Source organism: Penaeus chinensis, chromosome 41 (assembly GCF_019202785.1).
Source record: "Penaeus chinensis breed Huanghai No. 1 chromosome 41, ASM1920278v2, whole genome shotgun sequence".
Lineage (NCBI taxonomy): Eukaryota > Metazoa > Arthropoda > Malacostraca > Decapoda > Penaeidae > Penaeus > Penaeus chinensis.
The window spans coordinates 24,223,614-24,226,020 of record NC_061859.1 but is presented as its reverse complement, the minus strand read 5'-3'; the positions used below and the strand labels follow the sequence as shown (position 1 = coordinate 24,226,020).

The following is a 2,407-nucleotide window of genomic DNA, read 5'->3' as shown; positions in this document are numbered from 1 at the left end:
ACCAGGAAAAGGGACGTACAGGACGTGAGAGTGACAAGGGCCATGTGCGGTGCTGACTGCTGGACTGATCATCGACTCATAATGTCTAAGTGCAAACTTTGCATCCTGCCAAAGAGAAGACCCCAAGGCCAGAAGAGTGCGAAGAGACTCAACGTCTCCAAGCTAAAAACAGCAATATTGCACAGGAATTTGCCAGGGACCTTGACGACAGGCTGCCAGACACACCCCAGGATGAACAGGACAGCACCAAGGAACAGTGCACAGCATTCAGAGAAGTGGTGTACTCCACAGCCCTTGAACACCTCGGACCAGCAACCCGCAAACACCAGGACTGGTTCGATGAGAACGATGTGGAGATACAGGCACTCCTGTCAGAGAAACACCAGCTGTTCAGAGCACATCAGAACGGTCCCCAATCACGAGCGAAGAGCAAGGTACAGAAGAAACTCCGTGAGATGCAGGACACGTGGTATTGCAAGAAGGCTGAAGAAATACAGGGCTATGCGGACAGTCACAACACCAAGCGTTTTAATGATGCCTTGAAGACTGTGTAGGACCTCAGTCCACCGGCTCCTCCCCCCTCCTCACTGCAGATGGAATGCAGCTGCTGACAGAGAAGAAGCAGATCCTGGACAGGTGGGCTGAACACCTCAACCAGGTCCTGAACCGCCCTGCCACGATCAACAATGATGCCATCGCCCGCCTACCTCAAGTGGAGATCAACAGGGATCGAGACAATCCCCCCACAGAAGAAGTCAGAAAGGCCGTCAAGCAACTTTCCTGTGGCAAAGCACCAGGATCAGACGTAATTCCTGTGGAGGTATAAGAAAGCAGGAGGACCAACCCTGATGCAGAAACTGACAGAACTCTTCCAGTCCATGTGTAGTAATGGAAAGGCCCACAACAGCTGAAAGACGCCACCATGGTCCACATCTACAAGAGGAGAGGCAACCGCCAGACCAGCGACAACCAACGAGGCATCCCTCTTCTCTCCATAGCTGGGAAGATTTTGGCTTGCATCCTGCTCAACCGGCTCCTTCAGCATCTTGAGCAGGGTCACCTTCCAGAAAGTGGAATGTGGAACAGTCATCATGATATGTGCTGCACGCCAACTCCAGGAATAATGCCAAGAGCAGCATAGCGACCTCTTCGTGACCTTTGTCAATCTGACGAAGGCCTTCGATACAGTCAGCAGGGATGGCTTATGGAAGATAATGGAGAAGTTTGACTGCCCAAGCAAGTTCATCACGATCGTCCGACAGTTCCATGACGGAATGTCGTGAAGGTACTGGATGACGGAGACGAGTCAGAGGCTTTTCCGGTGACAAACGGCGTGAAACAAGGCTGTGTTCTTGCCCCGACGCTCTTCAGCATGGTCTTTTCAGCCATGCTGACAGACGCCTTCCGTGATTACCAGGATGGGATACACGTCAGGTACAGGACTGACAGTAGACTGTTCAACCTCAGGTGCCAGCAGGTTGTTAACAAGGTGAAGGTGACTGTCAGCAGAGACTTCCTGTTTGCTGATGACTGCGCCCTCAACTCCGGCACAAAGCAGAAGATGCAGCATGAAATGGACTGTTTCTCAAGAGCCTGTGACATCTTCGGTCTCATCATAAGCACCAAAAAGATTGAAGTTATGTACCTGCCCGTGCCAGGACAGCTCTTCCAGGAAACACATCATGGAGAAGGGACAGGAACTCCAGGCTGTCGACAGCTTCACCTATCTGGGCAGCACACTTTCAAGAGCGGTGAACATTGATGCAGAAGTCATCAATAGGATTGCCAAGGCCAGCTCTGCCTTTGGAAGACTCCGTGAGAATGTTTGGGAGCGGAGAGGACTCAGCCTTACCACCAAGCTGAAGGTCTACCGTGCAGTGGTGCTCACCACCCTACTTTACGCCTGTGAGACCTGGGCTGTCTACAGCAGACATGCTAAACAGCTCAACCGCTTTCACTTGAGCTGCCTCCGCAGACTCCTGCGCATCAAATGGCAGGACAAAATCTCTGACACGGAAGTCCTGGAACTGGCCAGCATCCCCAGTATCCACACCCTTCTACAGAAAGCGCAGGTCAGATGGGCAGGGCATGTTGTCAGAATGGTGGACAGTCGACTGCCAGAACAGCTACTGTACGGAGAACTTTGCGAAGGCAAGCGCTCAGTTGGGGGACAGAAGAAACGTGGACATGAACATCAACGTCAGCACTTGGGAGCAGCTTGTTACCAATCGCTCAACTTGGCGAAGCAAAGTCTTCACAGGTGCCTGTGCAGCAGAGAAGCGACGTATGACGGAAGTGCAGAAGAAACGTGCAGCGCGCAAAGCTCGAGCTGCTTACACTTCCAACGCAGCACCCACCCACACCTGTCCCGTGTGTGGGCGAGCCCTCGGGCCCGGATCGGCCTCAT

At 52.8% G+C, this 2,407-nt stretch overlaps 1 protein-coding gene across 1 annotated transcript in view; it reads left to right on the top strand.

Moving 5' to 3' along the window:
• Window positions 1-1,214: 1,214 nt before the first annotated feature.
• The window catches only part of LOC125047580, a 1,221-nt gene continuing 28 nt past the window's right edge, over window positions 1,215-2,407 (top strand). The window contains exons 1-3 of the mRNA XM_047645859.1: window positions 1,215-1,279; window positions 1,372-1,641; window positions 1,673-2,407. The exon at window positions 1,673-2,407 is cut by the window's right edge and continues 28 nt beyond it. Of these exons, the coding sequence (XP_047501815.1) occupies window positions 1,215-1,279; window positions 1,372-1,641; window positions 1,673-2,407 (1,070 nt within the window). The remainder of the gene's footprint in view (window positions 1,280-1,371; window positions 1,642-1,672) is intronic.